The sequence below is a fragment of the Triplophysa dalaica genome, chromosome 13 (assembly GCF_015846415.1).
Source record: "Triplophysa dalaica isolate WHDGS20190420 chromosome 13, ASM1584641v1, whole genome shotgun sequence".
NCBI lineage: Eukaryota > Metazoa > Chordata > Actinopteri > Cypriniformes > Nemacheilidae > Triplophysa > Triplophysa dalaica.
The window spans coordinates 14,072,468-14,096,768 of record NC_079554.1 but is presented as its reverse complement, the minus strand read 5'-3'; the positions used below and the strand labels follow the sequence as shown (position 1 = coordinate 14,096,768).

At 38.8% G+C, this 24,301-nt stretch overlaps 1 protein-coding gene across 1 annotated transcript in view; it reads left to right on the top strand.

Moving 5' to 3' along the window:
- ryr3 (ryanodine receptor 3) overlaps window positions 1-24,301 on the top strand; it is an 85,166-nt gene that overhangs the window by 59,782 nt on the left and 1,083 nt on the right. The window contains exons 50-102 of the mRNA XM_056764505.1: window positions 375-515; window positions 654-817; window positions 907-985; window positions 1,110-1,199; window positions 1,297-1,443; window positions 1,536-1,595; window positions 1,681-1,756; window positions 1,847-1,970; window positions 2,081-2,196; window positions 2,514-2,581; window positions 2,657-2,778; window positions 2,879-2,928; window positions 3,011-3,071; window positions 3,152-3,390; window positions 4,358-4,439; window positions 4,532-4,662; window positions 5,667-5,984; window positions 6,074-6,314; window positions 6,529-6,616; window positions 6,705-6,797; window positions 7,227-7,397; window positions 8,212-8,271; window positions 8,348-8,482; window positions 8,631-8,743; window positions 10,239-10,335; window positions 13,861-13,973; window positions 14,076-14,127; window positions 14,213-14,266; window positions 14,385-14,484; window positions 14,567-14,646; window positions 14,729-14,805; window positions 14,896-14,969; window positions 16,396-16,413; window positions 17,096-17,176; window positions 18,093-18,181; window positions 18,293-18,421; window positions 18,496-18,600; window positions 18,683-18,764; window positions 18,834-20,131; window positions 20,221-20,264; window positions 20,339-20,504; window positions 20,627-20,713; window positions 21,299-21,499; window positions 21,583-21,713; window positions 21,794-21,836; window positions 21,907-22,034; window positions 22,502-22,562; window positions 22,647-22,793; window positions 22,885-23,019; window positions 23,174-23,330; window positions 23,465-23,529; window positions 23,793-23,893; window positions 24,224-24,275. Of these exons, the coding sequence (XP_056620483.1) occupies window positions 375-515; window positions 654-817; window positions 907-985; window positions 1,110-1,199; window positions 1,297-1,443; window positions 1,536-1,595; window positions 1,681-1,756; window positions 1,847-1,970; window positions 2,081-2,196; window positions 2,514-2,581; window positions 2,657-2,778; window positions 2,879-2,928; window positions 3,011-3,071; window positions 3,152-3,390; window positions 4,358-4,439; window positions 4,532-4,662; window positions 5,667-5,984; window positions 6,074-6,314; window positions 6,529-6,616; window positions 6,705-6,797; window positions 7,227-7,397; window positions 8,212-8,271; window positions 8,348-8,482; window positions 8,631-8,743; window positions 10,239-10,335; window positions 13,861-13,973; window positions 14,076-14,127; window positions 14,213-14,266; window positions 14,385-14,484; window positions 14,567-14,646; window positions 14,729-14,805; window positions 14,896-14,969; window positions 16,396-16,413; window positions 17,096-17,176; window positions 18,093-18,181; window positions 18,293-18,421; window positions 18,496-18,600; window positions 18,683-18,764; window positions 18,834-20,131; window positions 20,221-20,264; window positions 20,339-20,504; window positions 20,627-20,713; window positions 21,299-21,499; window positions 21,583-21,713; window positions 21,794-21,836; window positions 21,907-22,034; window positions 22,502-22,562; window positions 22,647-22,793; window positions 22,885-23,019; window positions 23,174-23,330; window positions 23,465-23,529; window positions 23,793-23,893; window positions 24,224-24,275 (6,936 nt within the window). The remainder of the gene's footprint in view (window positions 1-374; window positions 516-653; window positions 818-906; window positions 986-1,109; window positions 1,200-1,296; window positions 1,444-1,535; window positions 1,596-1,680; window positions 1,757-1,846; window positions 1,971-2,080; window positions 2,197-2,513; window positions 2,582-2,656; window positions 2,779-2,878; window positions 2,929-3,010; window positions 3,072-3,151; window positions 3,391-4,357; window positions 4,440-4,531; window positions 4,663-5,666; window positions 5,985-6,073; window positions 6,315-6,528; window positions 6,617-6,704; window positions 6,798-7,226; window positions 7,398-8,211; window positions 8,272-8,347; window positions 8,483-8,630; window positions 8,744-10,238; window positions 10,336-13,860; window positions 13,974-14,075; window positions 14,128-14,212; window positions 14,267-14,384; window positions 14,485-14,566; window positions 14,647-14,728; window positions 14,806-14,895; window positions 14,970-16,395; window positions 16,414-17,095; window positions 17,177-18,092; window positions 18,182-18,292; window positions 18,422-18,495; window positions 18,601-18,682; window positions 18,765-18,833; window positions 20,132-20,220; window positions 20,265-20,338; window positions 20,505-20,626; window positions 20,714-21,298; window positions 21,500-21,582; window positions 21,714-21,793; window positions 21,837-21,906; window positions 22,035-22,501; window positions 22,563-22,646; window positions 22,794-22,884; window positions 23,020-23,173; window positions 23,331-23,464; window positions 23,530-23,792; window positions 23,894-24,223; window positions 24,276-24,301) is intronic.

Here is a 24,301-nt window from a genome sequence, read left to right as displayed (position 1 = left end):
GCCTACACACACATGCACAAAACACACACAAAGCATCTGGCTTACACATTACGTGATGCAACATTCACCATGGGTCAATGGTACACGTGTAGGCAAATCATACCTTCTTCACGCTTTCAGCACCCTGTCTCCCTGCTGACAGCTGTCTCACTCTATCACAATCAGTCTAGAGCAGGTCAATCAGCGGACGGCTTGGCAGGCCATGCACACTTTTGAAATATTTATCAGACGTGTAACTGTGAGATGTCTTAGACAACCATGGAAAGTACCAAAATCAAATCTAACACTATCTAAGTATCATAATAACCACTTTCGTGGAGATGCAGAATGAATTCCTAGTTTGGATGTATTAGCGTGCTTGTTTATTCTTGCAGCTTTTGACCAATCACTACGAGCAGAATTGGAAGTACTACTGTCTGCCAACAGGCCTGGGCAGCTCTGGTATGGCATCAGAGGAGGAACTTCACCTTACTAAGAAACTCTTCTGGGGACTTTTTGACGCTCTTTCTCAGAAGGTAAAACAGAGGTCATAAATACTGTAGAATCCCGAATATACTGTAATTAATAGACTCAAGTATTATTATTAATTCTTTACCGGTCCAGAATATTCTTTCTGGGAACTTCGCTGTTTGACTCTGTCGTCTATTTTGCAGAAATACGATGGTGAGCTTTTCAAAATGGCCATGCCGTGTTTGAGCGCCATATCTGGGGCCATTCCCCCCGACTACGTAGATTCCAGCTCAGGTTCTACGTTGGTTAAACAAGCCTCTGTTGATGCCCAAGGCAACTTTGACCCCCAGCCAATTAACACGTCTAAGTAAGTACCACTAGCAAGTAAACTTACGTCCCTTTAGTGTGACATCTGTTAAATGGAGCTCATGATATACTGCTGTGATTTTTTTTCAGCATCTCCCTGGCTGAAAAATTAGATTATATAGCAAACAAGTACGCAGCGCATTCCCATGAGAAATGGTCCTCTGAGAAGGTTGGAAGATGTTAAAGCTCCTCTCATTAATCTTTTATAGTGGTACTAGAGTTCAACATTTCCAACTCTTCTTCTGTTGAAAAAGACAAAGGGTGACTGCTTGTTTTATCTTGTGTGGTGATAGATCGCTCTTGGCTGGACCGCGGGAGATAGAGTAGACGACAAAGCTAAAACTCACCCGCTTTTAAAACCTTACAAAGCACTGAGTGAAAAGGTAACGTTTTTTATACACATTCGCTCATTTCTCTTTTACACGTATCCAAGACTTAGCGGTTGAAATGTAATGAATATAAATCTGTCACTTTATATAGGAACGGGAAACATATCGCTATCCAGTGAAAGAGACTCTGAAGAGCATGTTAGCGATGGGATGGAACGTTGAGAGGACCAAAGAAGGGGAAGCAATGTTTCAGCAAAGAGAAACCGAAAAACAACGCAAGATATCAGAGTCTTCCCAGGTAAGATATATCTAGTTTGGAAGTTTGGGTCAAAGTAGACCAGAACTCAATTTCGATTTATTTAGCACAGTGTCGCCTTTTCCTTTTAACAGGGTGAATTTAAACCAACCCCACAGGATCTGGAGAATGTCATTCTGTCAAGAGAACTGCAGGCAAGTGTGAATTAAATCCTGACGTATTGTGTGTATCTCATTTGTTGTCTCCTAAGGTCTTTTCTCTTTGCAAACCTTTCAACAGGCGATGGTCGAAACAGTCGCAGAAAATTACCACAACATTTGGGCGAAGAAAAAGAAAGTTGAACTTGACAGTAAAGGTGACACTTACCTCATAGAAAATGTCTGTTAGCCCAATCTTTTTTTACAAGAAGCATGGGCGTAAGACCAAAGTGTGTTTTCTTTGACAGGAGGTGGAAGTCATCCACTGTTAGTACCTTATGACACTCTGACTGCTAAGGAGAAGTACAGAGATAGAGAGAAAGCCCAGGAACTCTTCAGGTTCCTTCAGATCAATGGATATGCCATCAGCAGGTCTCCAACTCATTTCATACTGTAGCTCACTCCCTCAAAACTACTACCTATTGCTCTATAGACATGCAGGCAGTTTGTGATCAGTATTTATGATGTTTTCTGTCGTGCAGAGGTCTGAAGGACATGGAGCAAGATTCATCGTCTATGGAGAAGAGGATTGCCTACAAGTTCCTTAAGAGGCTCCTGAGCTATGTTGATTCTGCACAGGAGTTCATTGCTCATCTTGGTGGGTGGGACGTTTTTATGGAAACAATTACATATGTGTTTCTTAAAACGGTCGATATGCCATGAATTGCATTCCTTGTAAATTTGTGTTTTAATCTTCACTGATGTCCAAATCGGTGTGCGGTGCCACAGAGACGTACTGTAGAAGTACTTGGCTTCTGTAGACTGATGACATCATACTGAGACAAAATCTTACATGCATTCTGGCTGCTGGTCTTAATAAAAGGACTAAGAAGGATTAAGAAGTAATAAATAATGAAAGTCCCCTTTAAATTATCAAGTTGACAAATTTTGTGCCATATTTGCATAACATAACAGAGGCTATGGCCAGCAGTGGAAAGACTGACAAATCTCCCCACGATCAAGAGATCAAGTTCTTTGCAAAGGTAAAATTGAGTTAAAGTAGAGACATTAGATTTCATGTGATATAGTTATTAAAGGTCTGATCTCTTTCACCATAGATTCTGCTGCCCCTCATAGACCAGTACTTCAAGAACCACTGCTTGTACCTCATGTCATCCCCCAGCATCAACCTGAGCAGCAGTGGTTATGCCTCCAACAAAGAGAAGGAGATGATCACGAGGTGCTGCCTTTATTGAAATCCACACGTCACTTTGTTTTGCTTGTGCTATGCTTAATTTTTATTTGTACATGTCATTCTAACTTGACCTATCTATTCTTAGTCTATTCTGTAAACTGGCAGCTCTTGTCAGACACAGGATTTCACTTTTTGGTGAGAATTTCTTTGAGTATTTAGATTCAATTTGCCTGCGGGGCAGCTCGGCTCACTGACATAATTATCTCAAATTTTACAGGAAGTGACTCTTCCACCATGGTGAGCTGCTTACACATACTGTCCCGCTCATTGGACTTCAGGTAACTGTGGGAAATCTCAGCCAGAGTCATTGGGTTTTTTAAAGAACAGTTCAGCAAAAAATGTGTTGTTGCAACGGTAGGACTGTGATGAAGTCCGGCTCCGAGCTGGTGAAGGCTGGTGTCAGGACATTCTTTGAGAACGCAGCAGAGGACCTGGAGAAGACTCTGGAGAACCTGAAGCTGGGGAAGATGGGACAGTCCCGCACTCAGATGAAGGGCGTCAGTCAGATCATCAACTACACGTCAGTGGCTCTGCTGCCCATCCTGACGGTTCTCTTCCAGCATATCACCCAGCATCAGTTTGGAGCCGAACTGCTGTGTGAGTGAGCTGCCTGCTTTGGTTCAGCTGAAGTCAACAAGACTTAAAAATCATATCATAGCTATCAAAAGTGTTGTTTAGACCAGTGGTTCCCAAAGTGGGGGTTGCGACCCCCGTAGTGGGGGGAGAAGTGATTTACAGAAACTTAATTAAAAAAAAAAAATGTGTATATGTTAAAAAAGGTTGTAATGATGCGAGTATAAATTTAGGATAATTAAAATAAACTGGAAATAAAACTTCCCGACCAATATGACTGGATAAGGTCACCATTTAATGTAACCACGGAAAATAATCTGGCGTCAGATATGGAAGATGCGCTGATAGAACTCGCGCGGGTCGTCACCAGTCTAATATTGGGGGTCGTGGTCTGAAAAGTTTGGGAACCCCTGGTTTAGACTATACCTGGGTGATAGAGTAGCAAAGAAAGCAAAGTTCACCCCCCAAAAAAATCTGTCATCATTTATACACCCTCAACCTCTTATCATTCTTTTTTCTTGTGGAACGCAATAGAAGAAATTTTGAAAAATGTCTCAATGGTTCTTTGTCCATATAGTGGAAGTAAAAAGGGGCCAGTGTTGTTTTATGATCAACGTATATTGGAATGACATGCGGCTTAGTAATCCATCAGCATGTTTTTTGGGGGGATATCACAATTGAAAAATAATTCTTACAAAAATAATCATGGCATTTCTTTCATACCGCTTTCACCAAATAAACTCTTTAATATTTACTCAATTTGATGTTTATTAGATGACATTACAATAAGCAATAATGTCAATTAAAGACATTTTGAAATTCACAATTTTGCTTAGTTCAAAGGGCAGGAAACTTACTGTGAATATATTCTGAATATTCACTATACACTGTCACCAAGCCTATAGGCTTAAATGTTACATTTATTGATGCCTTGATGTTTTCTTGAGACTTTTTAATTAATGAATTAAATGCAATTGTACGTATGTTTCAGTGGATGACATTCAGCTATCCTGTTATCGGATCTTGACCAGCCTCTACTCTCTGGGCACCGGCAAAAACATTTATGTGGAGAAGTAAAGCACTATATTACTAGAAAATCTTTTTTGTTTGTCTGACATTGTGCCTGTTCATTTTGAACAAAGATTGCTATTCTGCCTTTTCACAGACAGCTTCCAGTGCTAGGTGAATGTTTGTCTACTTTAGTTGGAGCCATGCCTGTGGCCTTCCTGGAACCTCAATTGAATATGCACAACCCCCAATCTGTTTTCAACTCCAAAACACCAAGAGAAAGAGCAAGTGAGTGTATTTTTTCAGAATATGAGACCATTCACAAATCTTCAGAAATGAAAGGTCCAGTGTATGAAATATAGCAGCATCTAGCAATGAGGTAGCCAATTGCAACCAACGTTTTACTCCACCTCTCCCTTTCGAACCACAAAACTAAGATATCTTCACGTTTTCGCTGCTTTGCCGAAGGCGATGTATTTACGAAACACATTCTGTAGAGCAGTATTTCCATTCAGGGCTACTGCCGAAACGACATGACGAATTCCACGCAAGGGGACCCGGGGTGTATGTAGATAGAAATAGCTCATTCTAAGGTAATAAAAACATAACGCTTCATTATGTAAGTTGTTTATACACCTCTGAAGACATAGTCATGTACAATGCCCATCCCCAAAATAAGTTACAAACTCTAATAATTCGTTGGACCGCCTTTAGCTTTAATTACGGCACGCATTCACTGCAGCATAATTTCAATAAGCTTCTGCAATGTCCAGAATGTCAATTTTTCCCGTCCAGAGTTGCACTCATTTTTCGGCAAGATTGATATTGATGATGGGAAAGTGAGACCGCTGCGCAAGGTCTTCTCCAGCACATCCCAAAGATTCTCAATGGGGTTAAGGTCTGGACACTGTTGTGGCCAATCCATTTGTGAAAATGATGTCTTATCCTCCCTGAACCACTCTTTCACAATTTGAGCCTGATGAATCCTGGCATTGTCATCTTGGAATATGTCAGGGAAGAAAGAACCCATTGATGGAATAACCTTGTCATTCAGTATATTTAGGTAGTCCCCTGACCTCATTCTTTGGGCACACAACGTTGCTTAACCTAGACCTCCAATCCAATTGGAGGCTCTTACCTATTTTCTTAGTAAAATCCAGGTTGTGACGGGCTGTGTATATTATAAAGCATTTCTTACATCCTCCAAAAAATGACATACTGGACCTTTAATATAATTAAATGGTTCACTTTCTGAAAATTGATTTGCTATCTTAATATTGGATGATTTGCAGTTTTAAGCATGCCAGATACTGTGGAGGAGATGTGTCCTGAGATGCCCGAGCTGGACGGCCTAATGAAGGACATGGGTGAGATATCAGAATCGGGTGCACGATACACTGAGATGCCACATGTCATCGAGGTCATCCTACCCATGCTGTGCAACTACCTGTCATACTGGTGGTCAAAGGGGCCGGATAACACCCCGGATGATGTTCCATGCTGCACGACAGTCACATCTGAGCATCTCAGCCTCATCCTTGGCAACATCCTCAAGATTCTAAACAACAATTTAGGAATCGATAACGCTCCCTGGATGAAAAGACTCGCAGGTGAGGCTGTTTTCTGGTAATGAATTAAGTTCTTGAACACAGAGTGAATGATATGATCTCATATCTCTTTACATTCTGCCTGCATGTAGTTTACACCCAGCCTATCATTAGCAAGGCTGGTGCCGATCTCCTGAGGGCACACTTCCTGCCGACGCTTGAGAAGCTGAAGAAAAAGACTGTAAAAGTGGTGGCTGAGGAAGAGCTTCTTCGGGCTGAAAGCAGAGCAGAGACACAGGAAGCTGAACTACAGATTCTGGATGAGTTTGCTGTTCTCTGCAGGGATCTGTACGCTTTCTATCCTATGCTCATTAGATACGTGGACAACAACAGGTATTGCTGTTAACAATTTCAGAGACTTTTTTGAAGTAACATCTAAGCAGTTACAAGGTTACAGTGATGCATTTCTTTTTTAGCACGGAAACAGTTAGAAATGCTTATTAGAAATTTCCTGGAAATCACATATAAACATCAGAACAGAAGAGAAACATCAGAACATTTCCACCACAGCTGTCTTTCTCATCACATCTTCCTTTTCCTGATCTAGATCCAAATGGCTGAAGAAACCGGATTCCGATTCAACTGAACTTTTCAAAATGGTGTCCGAGATTTTCATCCTTTGGTGTAAATCACATGTACGTTTTTAACATTTAAAAAATCCTCTCAAGGCGTATTCCAAAATCCTTCAGGATTTCCTAAAGTTATCTGTGTGTTTGTTCACAGAACTTTAAAAGGGAAGAGCAAAATTTTGTGGTGCAAAATGAAATCAACAACCTGGCGTTTCTCACTTCGGACAGCAAGTCTAAGATGTCAAAGGTAATGGCACCATTCAAGAATCCCCAGCCGTTCTAAATTATACCCAGACACACTTGTTACCCAATGATGCCAGCCAGGAAGTTAATCCTCTGGGGTTTGAACCACATGTCATGACCCATCTGTCTCCTGATTTTGCTGGATTATTTCTCCTCTTATTCATAAATAGAGAATCGGTGTTACACAACGTTTCTATGGCCGGATTCACAGACAGGGCATAGCTTAAGCCAGGACCTGGCCTTAGTTAAAGTAGTATATTTAAATATAAAAATGCATTAGTAAAAGTCTTGTAAATCTTGAGACAAACAATAGCACTGACATTGCACGTTATTTTCAGTTAAAACAGCTCAAATTTGCATTTTAGTCTGGGACTCACTGTTTTTGTGAAACAGGGCATACATGTTTTAAAGATCTATTTCTGTATTAAACCAGTCTGGAGGTCAGGACCAAGAAAGAAGAGGAAAAAGGAGAAAAGGAGAGTTATACTCCATCCAGACTTCCCTCATTGTAGCGGCTCACAAGAAGATGCTGCCTATTGGCCTGAACATGTGCACTCCGGGAGACCAGGAGCTCATTTCCCTCGCCAAGATCCGTTACAGTCTGGTGAGTACCTTTCTTGTTCTTTTAAAAGGATAGTTTACCCTAAAATGAAAAATTAAGCATCATGTAATCTCTCATTTACCCCCATGCTATTTTAAACCTTTAAAACATTTTTCAGCGGTGTAAATATCTTAAATAGCAGAATGTCAATAAAAAAAGAGACATGGTCACTATTAACTTTCATTTTGTCAAAAACTGTGTTTACATGCACAAAATATCTGTAAAGAATTAGATCATAAAAGAAAACTTTTTCATATGTTTACATGCATATCAATAAACCGGTTACTCAGAAAACCGCGTTTACATAGAAATTTGAGACTTGTCAAGTTTCTCGGGTGTACTGACATCACCATGATAGTCCCTTTGGTAAATGCCACGGGAAATGGGTCAGAAGCTGTATATTTTGTCCTTGTCATGTCAGCAGTACCTGCACATGCAACAATAGTTTTCATTTTGCCGTTTCTACATCAACTGCATGATTCTAGAGAGGACCTTTATGCGTTATTTTTGCGTTACTTCCATATGGGACATTTACTATTGCGCTGTCAGACATACGCACCTACATAAAACTGAGAGAAAACCAGTAAAGGCGTTTACATGCAGCGCAAAATTGGAGTAATGGGCAAAAAACAACCTCTGCCCAGCGGGTCTTGCTTACGACGTTTATTTGCTTTCCCTGATAAAAGAAAACCGTTTAACGCATTTACACGACCTACTTGTAATCAGCTTATTAAGCATAATCGGAATAAGACTGTGCATGTAAACGCACTCATAAACACTCTAGAAATTATCTCTAATAAGCTTCTCTCTTCAACAGAAAGACACAGATGAGGAGGTCAAAGATCACCTGACAAAGCACCTCCATCTTCTAGAGAAGGTCTGAACCAACCATAATCTAACAAACATGCTGAGATATTAACATTAACTCAATGGTGTTTCTCGTGGCATCACAGTCGGAAGATCCAGCGGTGCAGTGGCAGTTAAACCTTTACAAAGATATTGTGGTGAAGAACGAGGGACATCCAGAAGTACAGCAACCTGTGGATAGAATTCAATCCATCTCTGCTGCCGTCTACCACCTCGATCAGGTCAAACAAGGCGCTTTTATAATATTACTCATCTGTGTACACTTGTCCAGGATGCTGTTTGGATCTCATTGTCTTAAGCAGAACATGTTTAAATCTTGCATTTAAACTGCTCAATCACCCCCACTTAGCACATTTATTTTACTGGCAGGTGGAGCTGCCCCTGAGGAACAAGAAAATGGTGTTTCAAAAGCTACTGTCAAAGCAACGCAAGCGTGCCGTCGTGGCTTGTTTCCGCATGGCACCACTTTACAATTTACCCAGGTACGTCCTTAGAAGCCATTGTATTGTGTTACATTTGCAATATTTAGCTTTAACTTTTACTTTCTTTAAGGACATTTGGTTTGGTTACCAACACCTTCACACGCTTCCTGTACTTACCCACATATACCTGAAATTCTCTTTTCTAGTCTTTCTTCTTCCAAACGCAGCTCAGTGCATTCTTTACTCTGTTCCCTGTAGTGTCAATATGTTTATATTTAACTCAAAGTTTGCTTATTGATTTTTATTTGGAATATCAACCTGGTTTTTCCGTGCTCCTTTCTTCTTCCTCCTAAAACCTTTCCCTTTTTGTTGTCTCCATAACACACTTCAGATACAAAAATAATAATTACTTCCTGAATGGCTATCGCTACGTTTGGCTGGAAAAGGTGTACCATACCTCCAGCTTTGATCGACTGTTCTCCATGCTAACGGTAATGTGAGACTAAGAGAAGTCATGTTCCAAACCTCCTCCTTCATTCTCCAAGCTATAAGCTGAGCATAAGCATACCGTAGTGCCGCCATTCTGAATGGTCACCTTCCGTTATCACTGGGTCTCTTCACTTTAAGGAGTTTCAGGGTGAGCGGAAAACGTTTATCACCAGTACAGTGGCCCCAAAAAGTATTTGGAACCTTAAGCCACACTTTATGGTATATGGATTTCTTTAAATTATTTAACAAAATTGTTTTTTTTTGTTTTATTATACCTTTATGAATATTTTAGGTTAGCTTTTTAGTTGTGGTGTTAATTTTCTTGTAATTTTGTTATGTGCTTTTGTCGTTTTATTATTTATTTGTGTATTTTTGCTAAGTTTTATTGTTTTATTCAAAAAAATATATATATTTTCAGTTTATAGTTTTAGTAGTTTTTCAGTTTAATTTTCAGTTTTTTTTTCAAGTTTTTCAAATAACATTTACACTGATGTTTCATTGAATTTCAATTAGCAGAATTTTTTAATTATTGTAGTTTGACCAAACAATAATAACATTGCAACACATTAACAGAAGTTTGTTAGTTGTTTTTAGTACATTGTTGACCAAAAGTGATGTCCAGGTGCATCTTTATAAAACTTATCTTTTTTGTTTGTATATTATTAAAGTTGGATATCACTTTTGGCCACAACTGAATGTGAAGATACATTAAAAAAAAGGTTAAAAAAACACTTTCTGATTGTCATGCAAGTTTCACAAAAGAATGTTGTAGCATTTGCTACTTGGTTTGATGGTTTGTTATTCAATATATTTAAATTTGAGTGTCCAAAATACTTTTTGTGACGGTTGTACTGTACATTGAGCACATTGTAAGGTAAGATGAATGTAGGGTGTTGAGAATCTGGTCATCAAAACATCCTCTTCTAGATTGTTCCTCATTAAGGTGACCAGTCAGACAAGGGCCTGGACTGTACATCTTCCTGTCACTCCACAGAATGCTCCTCCTTCCCTCATCTACCTCCTCTCCCTCCTCTCCTCTTAACCTCCCTCTCCCCCCACTCCTCAGGCATCGCTCAATTAATCTCTTCCTCAATGGCTATCAGAGACTTTGGATAGAGACAGAAGAGTACTCTTTTGAGGAGAAGCTAGTGCAGGACCTGGCAGTAAGTACCGGGCTGGCATCAGCGTTGCCCCGTGTGCTGTGTGTGCCCGCTGGTGCCCTTTCGGCAGCCGAATGCTCTGCGGCCAGCACCGTGCCCGCTCAAGGGCGGGAGCACGTCTCTGCCCGTCTCATGTACTCATCGTGGCCTGTGTTCAGCTCCGCCGGTTGCGTGGCGCGCTACAGACCGAGGCGCGGCAGCCAAGGCATGCATGAGTTTCGGCTGAGCCTCAGTCCTCGTCGTCACTCTAGAAAAGCGCTCCGTTTCAGTGTGGTAAGAGGGGCGGACGTTCCCTGCGACGCTCCGCTTTTTTCTTTGGGTGTCGTCTCTTTTCATAAGTCTCGTACGTTGTGAAAGTCGGTGGCATGTTCACCTCATCTAAAGATCATGTCTCGGTGTAGCTTTATGTCGAGCGGCTGGTATGTGAACTAAGAGAGACTTATTTTTAATCAATCCATATGAGGCGGAAATATTTTTAGTACCAGCCAGATATCTAAGCAGACACTAATTTTGACATAAAAATGTAGAGTAACTGATAATTATTGGTTAATAATTGGGCGCTCATCGTAAAAACCACGTGATCACACTTCGACTGACATTTATATCATTTAAAGATGGGGTAACATGCTATTTCATGCATTCTGACTTAAACAATCACTGTTAAACGTGCTGTTTTCTCATGCTTATCGTGGTCTACTTGTTAAAAACCGAGCTGGACGTATGACTTGGTATTTCTGTGCTCCAACTTGTTTCGGAAAGTTTTTATAAGCCTTTTATAAGCCTATTCCTTTTATAGGACAATCCTCCCGTAAAAGCATGCTCACAGCAAGGCGAAAGAAATATCCCGCCCACGCGCCGACCAATGAACGATCCGCTTATCAAGATTGGCTGCGCTGTGGGCCTGCAGTTCGCTATTCTTGCGATAGGAGAGAAGTTTTGTGTTTGTTTGTTCACGGCATTTCAGTGATGAATGTTATATTAATATAACGCTGGATTTGGAGATCGCTTGATACTGATAGATGGAGCGGTCCCAACACTAAAAGATTGCACACGGTATGTCAAACTAAGTCATATGTCTGTGTTTTGTTGACAATCGACGTCTACGTGCATAATGTAAAAAACACGAAGGGATTAATGCGGTTATGTGTTGTACATAATCGTACAGCTGTATCTTTTTTTGAATAAATTTGATCAAAATAAACACTCTTCGAAGATATAACGAATGCAATACTACTGTATAGGTACTCAAGATTAATATGAGATTGGCGGAGACTGCGTGTGTTACCCCATCTTTAATCATTTGCGTTACTATTCAACAATCTACTCGCACTGCTACTAAGCCATATACATTGCTGTTTCTCCATGTAAATTTGCATGTTGACCCTGAGCTGGTCATTGGTCCCTAAACATCTCATGTGTGTAATACATCACACCAGATCCCAGTGACCATGCTCAGAACATTCAACCAAGTGTTTCTCAGCTCAGGCTCAGTGGAGATAAAGGATCCAACTTTCTCTTTCAACATTTCAATTTATGCTTTTATTCAAAACCACTTAAAATCTAAATAATCAGTACGTGATGGGATTCGAACAAATGACTCTTGCTTGAGCTAAGTCAGAGTGCAATAGTTTTCTTCTGTACAAGTCAATTTTTAAAAGTGGTTTCACAGTACCTGAACAGAGAGACACTGACCTTGGGTACATCTTCCTGTGAAAAACGTGCATGTCTGATGTAAATGTGGAGCTCCTTGTTTCAATAAGTATTGGAGTATAATGCTAAATGACTGGAATGATATGATTCTGCATAGTGTCATGTTAATTATATAACAGCGTGAAGAAAAGCAAGGTTATGTGATGAGTGTAATGTCTTGGTTTGTGACTCTGTAAAGGGCTGTGCACTATTCAGAATTTAGTTAAGAATGTTTTTAGTCAATTCTTGAATTTGAATTGAATTTCCATTGAGGTTGCAAACAGGGTGCTGAATTAAACCGCAGCCTAACCAAACGTGATGCGATGCGATTCCTGCGATAAGCTATTTATATCGAGGTCAGACTTGACTTTGAGCATGTGAAATTCCTTTGGACAGTCGTACGAAAATGGACAGGAGCGATTCCTTCACTTTTAAATTGCTGTAGGGAGAGGTCACGCTTTGAGGTTTTGATCTTCTATTGATCTCACGCACTCACGTGATGCGAATTTGCAGGTCAGAGTTCACCAAACTTGAACTTTGCTACGCAGTGAAATGCGAAATATCTTTGGAGGGGCTTGTGTTTGCTGGAGCGAATGAAGCGGAAAAGTCAAGTGTGACCGCGGTTTTAGTCAGTCCATACCGAACGGGAAAAAGAGGCGGGACGCGACAATCAATCACAAAACACAGCCAATCAGAACAGTTTTTTTCTGTCCACGCACCCTCTCGTGCTGCAGCTGAAGAGTGCACAAAGAGAGATGCGTCCTGTTTTCATGACTTTAGTGATGCCTCACCGGACGCTATGCTATAATTTCAGAATCTAAACATATGTAATCAAATGTAAATAGCATTTCCTTACCCATGTTTGGCGATTAATATTCATGAGGTGCAGAACTTACATTGAATGAGATAGTTGTGCGGGCAGGGCTGTCAGCTGGACGCACCCTAATGCTTAAAACTTAGTCCTCACTGGATGCGGGGTGTTGACATGGTGTTACAGTTCAAATTTATGGAATCAGTACAAAAATGGATTCAAATTAAAAAAATTTTTTTTTTACATTTTTTTTCATGTTGTATTCTGAATTATCCGTAAGCATGTTATCATATCGATATTTTTAAACATCAGATCCTATTAAAGATGCAATTCGAATTTTTTTCGTAATCAGTGTTCAAAACCATCTCCTTACCTTACATTATTCACAAATATATAATAGTTTTTTTAGCCTTTGAAAGGCAATATTTTTTTATAATATTTAACTTTTTTTGCTTAAATACCCTAACGTATCTCAAATAATAGAACCAAAAACCGTGAAAAAGGCTTTAAAAATAGAAACCTTAAATATAAATAATATGGGTAGTATTAAATGTGACCTACAGCACACATTTAGAAAAAAACTAACTATGAAGATAGCTCCCTGATACTATTTTATTAAAATAAAAAAACATTATTAACAGATTTCTTAATGTTTGCTGTCTCACCCTAGGATACATGTACGGTTTATTTGTCAACCACCAAGTTCTCGGCCATTTTGATGGTTTGAAGGGTGAAGCACCTTGTTTGAAAATGCTTTATTCTTCCCAATCCAAATGCAACATCCTGTTGGCCTCACCAAATTCAATTCAAATTCCAATTCATGAAATTCAAGTCAGTTCTTACATTCTGAATTTCGCCCTATGGAGGTAATAAGGTCCGTGAGCATGGGTTTGTCAATCAAAGTGTGTTTGCACATAAAAAATGTAAATACAGAGTAAATACCTTTTGGTCATGGCAGAAACAGAGAGTAAACTGGGGGTCTTTTGTAACATTTGCTGTATTTATAACTTCTGTGGCTCTTCCTACAGAAAACTCCCATGATTGTGGTAGAGGAAGAGGAGGAAGAGGTGGCTGAAGTTCACCCTGATCCTCTCCATCAGCTCATCCTTCACTTCAGTCACAATGCTCTGACTGAGAGGAGGTGAGATATATTCACACACATCTGCTGTAAAGTGCATAGAAACACATCTTTGTTCATTTTATGATATAGACTGACTGTTTTATTACATGTGTATTGCTGTAGTTTCCTAGAGGAGGACCCTCTGTATATTGCTTACGCTGATATGATGGCAAAGGTCAGTGTGGTATTTACCAAATCTTGTATTGTAAAGGTACTCACAAATAGTCACAAATTGCAAAATGGCATGTTTTACATTACAGAGCTGTGCCGAGAATGAAGAAGAGGAAGAAGAGGGGAAAGAAAAAACGTTTGAGGTATGACTGTAGCTCTACATTTAAGTATCAGGTGTGTTGAGGTTATGCATCAAATGAAGACTAAAAATATCCACCAGTTGCTACTGTATTTTAACGCTGGTGTTATCCTCTTTCACAGGAAAAGGAAATGGAGAAGCAGAAGATTTTGTACCAGCAGGCCAGACTTCACGCGCGTGGTGCTGCGGAAATGGTCCTACAGATGATCAGTGCTAGTAAATGTACATGTCAGCTCTTTTTAAAGTTTTGATTGGCTTGTTAAACATTGTGGGTGGAGCATAGCTAGATTTTTTTTGATTGAAGGTCGACTTGGTCCCATGGTGACTGGTACTCTTAAACTGGGCATTTCTATTCTGAATGGAGGCAACGTTCTTGTACAGCAGGTAAAGAACTTGACCGGAGCTCGACATGTCTGTTGTGTTTCATGGAAGATACTGACTTACATGAATGTTTGTATTTCATAAGAAAATGCTGAATTATTTGAAAGAAAAGCGAGATGCTGGATTCTTTAAAAGTTTATCTGGATTGATGCAGTCTTGCAGGTGAGTGTTATCACAATTCTGGTCCAATGATCTATATTGCCCAACATTTTTTTTAATATAATTATGTCTATTTCTCTGTGTCTCTGGCAGTGTGCTGGATTTGAATGCGTTTGAAAGGCAAAATAAAGCAGAGAGTCTTGGAATGGTTACTGAAGAGGGCTCAGGTAAGCAAAACGTTTATTCTGTATCTTCTGTTTGTTTTAATGATGATATGTAATTTTTTATGGTTTATACAGTGTGTTTATAAAATATATCTGCAATACATTTTCCCTGGGATTATGTTCATAAAAAAAATGAAAAGCTGTCCCATGGTAATGTTTTGAGATGCATTTAATGTTACTTTATTTCATTCTGACAGTAGAAGTTACAGTATTCCCATAATGCAGAATCATCACATCATTCTGTCTGTTTTCAATGTGATGTCTGTAACATTTTGTTTTATCATCCAGTCATTAAAGAACTTCATCTTAAAAGGTGAAATCAGGTGGCCACAGCAATACAATGATGCTATGCCAAGAAAATAATGAAACGTTTAGTGTGATTTCCAACAATAAACATCATTTTTTTGATAAATATAAATGATTTAAATAAAATGTGCTAGGATATGTGAATGTAGTGTGTGTGTTAAAGCTATTTCATATATGACAGCTTAAAAATGTTGAATCATCTGCAAAACCCTACGATGTTTATTATTAAAATTAGCATTACAAATATATTTTTTACTTTATATTCATACTACATATATCCAGTGTTGGGGACAATTTGTTACTAAGTAATACGTTACTGTAATTTAATTACTTTTCCCTTGAAAGTAAGGGATTATTCTTTTAAAATTTAATAACAGTTACTTCTGATATAATTGAACTAAATACCGTGTAATATATTTAATAGTGGAAATGACCTCAAAATTATAAGTCTAACTTTAAAATGTATGCTTAGAGTATCCTTCTCACATTTATATACTTAAGTCGGTTAATAAGAATAATTTATGAAGTTATTTAGATATGAAAAGGAATTAGTAATAAGTAATTAAATACTTTTTCAGAGTAATTCACCCAACACTGCATATATCATATTTTAGAGTAACGGAGGGGGGTGCTTCATTATGAAGATATTGTCAAAAGTTGTAAAAAATCTTAATATAATCTTAATGTTTTACTACTATAAAATGTGTTACTTTTATTTTACAAATAAAATAAAGGGACACATTGATGTGATAAATGTGATACAGATCATGATTAGAAACACTGCATGTGAAACACTGACATTACAGGATGACTTTATACTCACAACTACAAAAGTAAAGTCCAGTCTTGATGAATAATATGCTATATTTGCCCTTCACGGTATGCTTCTCAGCATCAGATATTTACATTTATACAGTAGATTGCAACTTATTATTAAACCTTATTAAAACACAATACTTACATTCCATAAAAACATGTGTGTCTATATGTAAACACTTGTAGCCGCATGTCCTCTCACTTAAAGCTGAATGACTTTTAATTCTTTCTCAAATTCAATCTCTCTCTCCATTTGCTTTTGTTTGCTCTCTTTGTTTGTCCTCCATCAATTTATACTGGATTGCAGTCAACTCGAGTGAGCGGGGTAAATACAGTTTAGCTACCCGTCGATTCGTAACGCTATCCACTGGCATGTTTCCGTTCCTGAAAACTGCCCGTTCCCCTGCTACTATCAATGCACTGTTCACTGGTGCTGGCTTGTAGAGACACAGAACTGCATGCTAAAACACAAAAGAAAGACAGAACTAAGCCAGGCTCATTACTAAACTAAATCTTTTTGTCATCCATGTGAAATACATGTTTATGTGTAGGCTACTGTACGTCCAGCTAAAGATCAAAACACAGCTACAAAATAAGCTATGCTCTGGATCTGGGGCTATTTCACAAGGCTGGTCCCTTACATGACTAACTTTCACATGCGTGACGTTGTGTACAACAGATCTCTCTCACTTTTTATTACTTTTGGTATTAAATGATTCAAATGGCACTAGTCTACATCGTATCTCCAGCACACAATCCTTGTGAAAGTTACTTTGCTAACCCAGCTTCATGAAATTTCTGTCATTTCTGTGGATTAATGTACAAGCTTTTCTTTTCCAGTCAGCTCTTGGGATGCGGTTGCGAGCGTGCATTCTAAAGCTCCTCATCCTAAGTCAATCAATCTCCCAAAATACGTGCTAGTCAAACGCTTGCTTGAGACTGATGAAGATCTGTTGAAGTTCTTCAGTTTTAAAGAGAGTAACTACATTTCTCGGTCTTGTTTTAAGGTTCCAAAGTGCTACAAAATGATGAGTTTACAAAGGATCTATTCAGGTTTTTGCAACTCCTTTGCGAGGGCCACAATAATGGTGAGACTTTTAACATTGTGCTTTTTTAGTTCAATTAAACACAGAACCCAGTGTATCCTGGTTGTGGGGGAGGAGAGACCCCACATATATGATTGTAATGCGCTTTGGGTGTACAGCAATACACAATAAAGCGCTGTGTAAATGCCTCATAAATTCATATTCACTTTTACTTGGTTTCACTTCATTTAAATGATTTCTTCTATTTTTATTTTACACATGTGTTACAGTATGTAGTAGCTCGACTGGTAGAACATTACACTTGGAAAGCCAAAGTCAAGGGTGTGTAACGTGAATGCACAGTATCTGACCAATGCATATACTGTATGTGTTATAAATGAAGAGTTTGGTGCTTGGTATTTAAAATAAAATAAAAAATGTTTATTTTGTTTTCCAATTAATATCAATCAAACTTCAGTTGGGTTGTTTTGATTTAGGCCACAATAACTAAAATAAATACCGCTAACTAAAACTAATTAACACAATAAAAACATAATAATATAATAAAAAACATGATTTAAAAACAGAGTTCACTCATATTGGAGCCAAACTCTTCAAATACATGTAAACAATAAATCATCACTTATATGCTGTAAAAAAAAGTTTTAACTACAATAACATGGGATTTGCAAGTAATTTCAACATGTATTTTATGTTATATAAAACATGTTTTTACTTCAAGTCATCCAAATTTACAAAGCAATTTCAACTTATTTTAATTGAAAAAAAGGACTGATTGTTCTTAAAAAAAGAAGGCAGCATTTTTTTCTAAAGTGTCCTGTAATATTTCTTTAAATCTACAATATTAACACTGAATAAAAAAACATCATTTTACAACCCTTTTACCACCATTTTAGTTCTTTGCACTTGATTGTCTTCTCTTATCGTTTAATATTTAATATTTAAATGGCCTCAACAGATTTCCAAAACTTCCTCCGGACCCAAACAGGAAATACTACTACAGTCAACATCATCATTAGCACTGTGGACTACCTCTTACGTCTACAAGTAACACATGCGCTAAACATATATGTGGATGTATTTATGTGGAATAAACCAAAATATTGAATTATGAGTTTACTTCAGTCGGAGGTAAATGTAATTTGTTTTCATCACCAGGAATCCATAAGCGATTTCTACTGGTATTACTCTGGGAAAGATGTCATGGACGAGGCTGGACAACATAACTTCTCTAAAGCGTTGGCAGTTGCCAAACAGATCTTTAACTCACTCACCGAGTACATCCAGGTAAGTTCATACATGTGCTCTACGCTCCTGCTGTACTGTGCATTAGACTTTTATAATACTTGGTTTATTTTCAGGGCCCATGTATTGGGAATCAGCAGAGTTTGGCAAACAGCAGGCTGTGGGATGCAGTGGTGGGATTCTTGCATGTTTTCGCCAATATGCAAATGAAACTATCGCAGGTAACAACGTAATGAATTTTGAGATATTAAAGGCTATAAAATGCATCATGTGCCCATAGTCCGTTCACTTTTCTTCACGTAGGATTCTAGTCAAATCGAGCTACTAAAGGAGCTGATGGATTTGCAGAAGGATATGGTGGTCATGTTGTTATCTCTTCTTGAAGGTAAGTGTTTTTGATCTTCTTCACTTCTCAGCAGAAGAACAGTAGATTCATCAGGGTTTCATTTCACAGGTAATGTGGTCAACGGAACAATCGGCAAGCAGATGGTCGACACTTTAGTGGAGTCCTCCAGCAACGTGGAAATGATCCTGAAATTCTTCGACATGTTCCTCAAACTGAAGGACCTAACCACATCAGATAACTTCAAGGAGTACGACCCAGACTGCAAAGGCGTCATATCCAAAAGGGAGTTCCATAAATCGATGGAAAGCCAAAAGCAATACACGCAGTCGGAGATCGAGTTCCTACTGTCCTGCGTGGAGGCGGATGAGAATGACATGTTCCACTACGAAGAGTTTGTGGAACGTTTCCACGAACCAGCCAAGGACATCGGCTTTAATGTGGCCGTGCTGCTCACAAATCTTTCCGAGCACATGCCTCACGACTCACGCCTGTCCACCTTCTTAGACCTGGCTGAAAGTGTGCTTAGCTACTTTGAGCCCTACCTTGGCCGTATCGAGATCATGGGTGGCGCCAAAAGGATTGAAAGGGTTTACTTTGAGATCAGTGAGTCCAGCAGAACCCAGTGGGAGAAGCCTCAGGTCAAAGAGTCTAAACGACAGTTCATCTTCGACGTGGTGAATGAAGGCGGTGAGAGCGAGAAGATGGAGCTCTTCGTAAACTTCTGTGAGGACACCATCTTTGAGATGCAGTTGGCGTCTCAGATTTCCGAGCCGGATGCTGCCGAGCGTCCCGAGGAGGATGAAGAAGAGGAGTTGCACAGTCTTCTCGACGGGTTATCTGAGGAGGACGATGCCTCGCTTGAGTCTGCCTCCGCCTTCACCGCCGCATGTGTGTCTGTGAAGAAAAGCGTGTCTAATTTCCGTCAAATGCTGACTTTAAAGACTATGCGCAAACAGTTCAAGAAATTCAAGAAGCTGACCATCCGAGAGATGATTACAGGCTTCTTCTCTTTCTTCTGGATGCTCTTCACTGGGTTCTTTAAAGGCATTTTTGGAGTTGTCTTCGGGTTCTTCCATATTATTTGGTCGTCCATGTTTGGAGGGGGGCTTGTAGAGGGGGCTAAAAACATGAAAGTGACTGATATCTTGGGTAACATGCCTGATCCTACACAGTTTGGAATCCATGGTGATGTTTTGGAAGCAGAGAAGATCGAAAGCCATGAGCTGGTGGTGTCGGCAGATATGGTACAGATGACAGGCACTGGTGGGGAGAAGCTGGAGCCCGATGTGATCATGGATCTCCTCAATCCGTCAGGAAAGAAAGAGGGGAAACATGGAGCAGAACATGGTCTGGGTGATGTCTGTGAGATACTTTCTGAGGCTAGTGCTCCTGTCATGAAAACTCAGGTTTGTATCTATTCTTAAAACACTATAACTTTGGAGTTCTGAGGAAAAATGCAAATTATTTCATCAACTTTGGTGTTTTTATTACACAGAAGGTAGCTGCGAACAAGCCTGAATCTGAACCAGAGAAAGCAGAGTAGGTTTCACCTTCAATTGTTTTGAGATATTGTCTTTGATCATGTCTAGATTTTGACATTGAGATGTTTTTAGCACTGAGAACCAAGAGAAAGAGGACAAGGCTAAAGAGGAAACAACAGAGGAAAAAGCATCTGCCAAACCAACTCCAAGAGCCAAACGTGGCTCAAAAAAAGATGAATCTCCAGCCTTCATGGCCAGCTTTATTGCAGGGCTTGAAATCTACAAAACCAAAATGCTGGTACAATACTTAAACTTTTGATGTTCGCACTTGGTTACAGTTCGTCCTGCAGGAAAATTCAATTTGTTTAAATGGTAAAAAGTTGTTTTTAACTCCTAACGTGTGTTTGTTTTTCTTTGTAGAATTACCTGGCTCGTAACTTCTACAACCTACGTTTTCTGGCTCTTTTTGTGGCCTTTGCCATCAACTTCATCCTGCTCTTCTATAAGGTCTCTATATAAATATACTCAAAAATATATCAATTTTAATTAACAGGGATTTCATTTAAAAATAATTATTTATTCAAAAGCAGGATTTGTTTTATTCTGGTTTATTAATATTTTAATTTATTAATTATTATTTTGTTATTTTGTTATGGGGCAGTTTCCCGTACAGGGATTATCTTAAACCAAGCCTTGGTAAAATTTGAATATATTTTTTTTTTAAAACATACTTTACGAAAACCATCACTTGAGACAAAACAATCGCACTGATATATTTGAAGAAGTGTCAGTGCAAGTTGTTTTCGATAAAAAACCCTCTACCGTTTAAGTTAGTCTGGGACTAGGCTTGAGCTCTGTCTGGGAAACCGCCCCAATATGTTTAATTTATTTTTATTCTACTTTAAGTTTAGTTTTTATATTTGGTTAATAAGTTCATTGCTAACATTTTGTTTTTTAAATAATATTTAGGCTGATCTTTTTTGAGTTCAATTAACAGAAATGTTTTAATAGCTTATGTTTTAGCAAACTATACTGTAAAAACCTCAATAACAAGTCAACACTCCTCTGACTAGTTTCTTTTGCTTTTTTAAGGTGACTGGAGACTTTGATGATGATGATGATGATGAAGGATCCTGGAGTGGAGCAGAAGATGAAGGTGATGAAGATGATGAAGGATCGGAATACTTCATTCTTCAGGAGAGCACTGGTTATATGGCGCCCACTTTGACTTTCTTGGCTGTGTTTCACTCAGTCATCTCCTTGCTTTGCCTCATTGGTTATTATTACCTAAAGGTTAACACCCATTACACCTGTAGTTTGTATGTATAATTTAAAGCTGTGAATGTGCATTTAACTTTCTTCTCTGCTCGCTGTAGGTTCCTTTAGTTGTTTTTAAGCGTGAGAAAGAGATCGCCAGAAAGCTGGAGTTTGATGGTTTGTATATCACCGAGCAGCCGTCTGATGATGATATCAAAGGACAGTGGGATCGTTTGGTTATTGCGACTCCGTAAGAAACCCTCCAGACATTCTTTTTCTATTTCTATTGTATTCATGTAATTGCACTTTTTGACGCAAACTGTGTTTCAGGTCATTCCCTAACAATTACTGGGACAAGTTTGTTAAGAGAAAGGTAAGTGAAGGCACAGTAAACATGACATGGTATGAAGTGATGGTGCATCTTTTCATTGGGCTCTCTTTAGGTTATCAATAAATATGGTGACTTGTACGGAGCCGAGCGCATAGCTGAACTTCTGGGTTTGGATAAGAGCGCACTAGACTTCGACCCCACTGAAGAGGCTGTGGTGAAGGAGGCATCTCTACTGTCCTGGTGAGCTATTGTCACATCAAAGAGCCTGAATATATTAAAATTGTTATAATACAAAACACCCTTTCAAGAAACAGTTTACTGACAAGTTTTTTTCAACATAAAATGTTTGTCTTACACACATTTTTACAACTACAGATAATGGGCAGCTTAAAATGTCAACACTGTTACCTTGGTTTAGTTTGGGAAAAAATGGATATTTGTGGGAATATCATTAATAGCATTAAAATGTCTTTCTAATCGACACGTTAAAATTACATGACCTTGGACAACTCAAGTAGTTTTCTATGTCAAAGGAAAATCAACAGTAAAATTATCAACCATGTCATCAAAAAGTATATCACAAATTTTTCATTTTGATACGTTGATTTAATGAACACTTACAATTAAAGGCTTAAAAGAATGTAAAATCACCTTCAAACTATAGAACCGGATCATTGCGGACATGACTGTATTGCTTTCAATTACAGGTTGAGCTCTATTGATACCAAGTATCACATCTGGAAGATGGGAGTAGTGCTAACTGACAATGTGAGTATTATGACGATGTGAATTTACGAAGATTGTCGTACATCACAATGATGTGTTTGACTCATTTTGTGCTTTCATGTCCAGTCTTTCCTCTATCTGATCTGGTACACCACCATGTCTATTCTGGGACATTACAATAACTTCTTCTTCGCCGCTCATTTGCTGGACATCGCCATGGGCTTCAAGACCTTAAGGACTATTTTGTCTTCCGTGACTCACAATGGCAAACAGGCATGTCTCATCCACCAGAGGGCAACTGTAGTTCAGTTTTACCACTAAGCATTTTGGCATTTCATTTGAATGGAATTCTACCTTTGAACAGTTGGTGTTGACTGTGGGGCTTCTGGCGGTCGTGGTCTATCTGTACACCGTGGTGGCCTTCAATTTCTTCCGCAAGTTCTACAATAAGAGCGAGGATGAGGACCAGCCTGACATGAAGTGTGATGATATGATGACTGTGAGTTTAGCTTCTTTTTTCTGGGTTGGGTTTTTAAAGGGACCACGTACCGTTCATGGGGCTGTGACATGTTTATGTCGCTTTTTCAAAAATGTTTTGTAAGCTATTCAGTATAAAACATAAATACTAAAAAAGTATTCCATGTGTTTTCCAGTGTTACCTGTTCCACATGTATGTTGGTGTGAGAGCAGGTGGAGGCATCGGTGATGAGATCGTAGATCCGGCCGGTGACCCCTACGAGCTCTACCGCATTCTGTTCGACATTACTTTCTTTTTCTTCGTCATCGTCATCCTGCTGGCCATCATTCAGGGTACTGAGATTTATCATAGCCAATAAAACTCATATCTCATTGCAAAAAGCTTCTTCATTCAAAACACAGCGATCATAATGGTCAGATAAATTGCTTTCATCAATGTTCTCATGAATGCTTTGATTCGCAACCAGGTTTGATCATTGACGCCTTCGGAGAGTTGAGAGACCAGCAGGAGCAGGTGAACGAAGACATGGAGGTGAGCGTGTGTAGCAACATGTTCTGCTTAATAACACGCTACTGTAAATACAACTATAAGATGTAAATTATAGGTTGATGTCCTCCAGAAGTGTAAACATTGTCAAAACATCGCTGTTTGTTTGGGTGTTGTGACATGGCAACTGGCTCAACCAAATTTGAATGAGGGTGAAAAGTGTTTTGAGAAATCTGTTTAACACTTATTAGATTTGGTGATCCTAAAAAATACATTAAAGCAAGACGTAATTCATTTTTTTTGTCTAGACAAAATGCTTCATCTGTGGAATCGGAAATGACTACTTCGACAGAACTCCGCATGGCTTTGAGACCCACACCTTACAAGAGCACAATCTGGCCAACTACCTGTGAGTATACACACCACAGTACTGATATAAGCATCTAACATGGGGCTTTAGGGCCTGTTTACACATAAAAATATAACAATTTAAGATAAAGATTAATATATCAGCATGTTTGATTTAGTTTGGTGGTCAAAGTTTTTCATTCATTAATTTTGTTTGTTATCGCTGTTGTTATAGCGATGATGTGGTCACTCTCTTAAATTAAGAAAATATTTTTTAAACTATAGTGTAAACAGGTCTTAAACTTATAAATGATAACATTCTTTGAATGTCATAGAATGTTTCCTTCGAGAACTCAACTACAATTCTGAATGTTCCAATACTATTTAACAGATTTTTCTTGATGTATCTGATCAACAAAGATGAGACTGAACACACTGGTCAGGTAATCCACTAAACTATTTAAAAGAT